Source organism: Grosmannia clavigera (assembly GCF_000143105.1).
Source record: "Grosmannia clavigera kw1407 unplaced genomic scaffold GCSC_171, whole genome shotgun sequence".
Classification (NCBI taxonomy): Eukaryota; Fungi; Ascomycota; class Sordariomycetes; order Ophiostomatales; family Ophiostomataceae; genus Leptographium; species Leptographium clavigerum.
Genome location: NW_014040767.1, coordinates 1 through 1,938, shown reverse-complemented (window position 1 = coordinate 1,938; position 1,938 = coordinate 1). Strand labels below are relative to the sequence as shown.

The window sequence follows — 1,938 nt, the reverse complement described above, 5'->3', positions numbered from 1 at the left end:
CCGATGGCGAGTGCGTCTGTTAGCGAGCATGCCTCGGCCGACTCGCTCTCGTTCAGCACCCGCGACACGCTGCGTGCCAAGGAATCCTCCCGCTTTTCGCGGGCGTTGGCGGCCCCGCCGGCCGCTGCAGCAGCAGCACTGCTGCCCTCGCTGGCGGCGGCGTCGTGGACGGTCGCGCTCTCCTGGATCGTGCCAGAGATGGCGGCCTTGGTGTTCAGCGCGTCCAGGAAGGCCGATGTTTCTTCCGAGTTCGTGCGATCACCGTTGTCGTCGGCGGCGGCGGCCGGGACTTGTCCGTCCGCGATGGCCTGGGCCACGCGGCGGACTTCCTCCAGAGTGCCCATGTCCATCGGATCGCGCGGCACGGTGCCGTCCAGTCGGTGCTGTGCCTGCAGGTGCTTTAGCAGGTTCGTAGCCTCGGACATCAGAGCAAGCTCGTTGCCCATGTTGTCCGCAATGATGTCGTCGGCCTCGGCCTCGGCCACGGCCTCTTCCTCGTCGGCGGGGGGGTCAACAATAACAAGATCGGCAAAGTGGGGGGTAAGCTGCGCTGCCGTTAGTCTTTGAAGATCCTTGTACATCCGGTCGAGGTTGCGCCTGGCAAGCACATTTGCGTGCAGCCGGGCACCCTTCTCGCTCGAGATAATGCCCTCGGCGTCTCTGATCCGGAGGAATGCCACCGGCGTAACAGCCAGCTTTGGTGTCACGGTAGGGAATAACACTTGGTGCCCCACTCTCCGGTCAATGTAGGACCGCAGGGCCACGTAGGCCCGGTTTCCAGTACCTCAACAGAAATATAAGAGAATCTGTGTAGTACCTTCCGGTGCTGGTTTGAACCAGGCGCCCCCTGTCGTATGGTCGTTCCCTGTGCCGTCCGTGGTAAATCGGAGAAGGGTGTAGCAGGCGGCCAGCGCCAGCCCCGTGTTGTTGTCCCGGTCGTCCTCCTCGTTGCCGTCAAAGAGGGACTGCGGCATGGCGATGGCCACGCCAGCCTCGACGTGTCCCATAGCTGTCTGGACCCGCTGGTTCGTCCGCATCGACGACAGCATTTCCAGGAACATTTTCCGCGATGCCGTCCTGCCTGTGGTCGTGTTGGGCCAGCCATCTCGACGCCGCAGGCCGTACGGCCGAATCAGATCCGCACACTCGGTGTCCATCCAGGTGATGAAGCCCCGCGTCGATGCGTGTCCGAAATAGGCTGCCGCCTTGGCGGCGTTCTCAAACTTGCCTTCCCATGGCTCGATGCAATCAAAGTGTCGCGAGAGTGGGAGGGTCCGGTGCTGCTTCGTCAGTTCATCGGCCTTGCTGTCGTTCAATTCATTGTCAGCTTGTAGGGACTCTGCGTGCGGCCATGGCCGCGTGTGCCAAGGCGGCGCCGGGTGTCCACTCTCGGTCAGCACGTTCGCCCAGTTGTAGTCGTTGCCCTGCTTGACGGTCCTGCCGTCGGGGCCGTTGATCGACAACACTGCATCTTCTGGCGGCGTGTACTTGTCTGCCGCCGCCCGGGATCGCCCAGTCGTGCGTGCCGATGGGTTCACGACCTTGGGTGCTCTGCGAGGGGCCATTTTGTCTTGTCTTGTCTGTTGCTGGTCGGTCGGTTGATGCTTGGATGCGAGTTTGTCAATGCTTGGATGCTTGGATGCGAAAAAAAATGCAGAATTGGTGAATTGGTGGTGAATGTTGGATAATAGTAGTGGTCTGGAGAAGAGGGAGGGCAAGAGGAATCGAGTGACGAGGGGAGTGGGAGAACCGCCTTAAATGGTATTTGGCAAGAAGCTTTTCATTCACTGCAAAAGAGTCTGGGTAGGCCGTTGGCCTGTTTAAACAAGCGATTCGGACCGGATGTGAACAAAGAACTCGCTTGGTATTTTAGGTTCTCGTCTCGTTCACTTACTGCTTGTTCCTTTCTTCTCCTCTTTGAATTTCATTCACTGTGAA

At 59.8% G+C, this 1,938-nt stretch overlaps 1 protein-coding gene across 1 annotated transcript; it reads right to left on the bottom strand.

Annotated features, from left to right (window-relative positions):
* Positions 1–52: 52 nt before the first annotated feature.
* Positions 53–1,565, bottom strand: CMQ_5386 (uncharacterized protein; the record flags this gene model as incomplete). The annotated part of the gene is made up of 3 exons (XM_014314759.1): positions 53–69; positions 140–784; positions 818–1,565. 3 exons carry the CDS (start codon positions 1,563–1,565, stop codon positions 53–55), a joined length of 1,410 nt encoding a protein of 469 aa, XP_014170234.1.
* Positions 1,566–1,938: the final 373 nt, after the last annotated feature.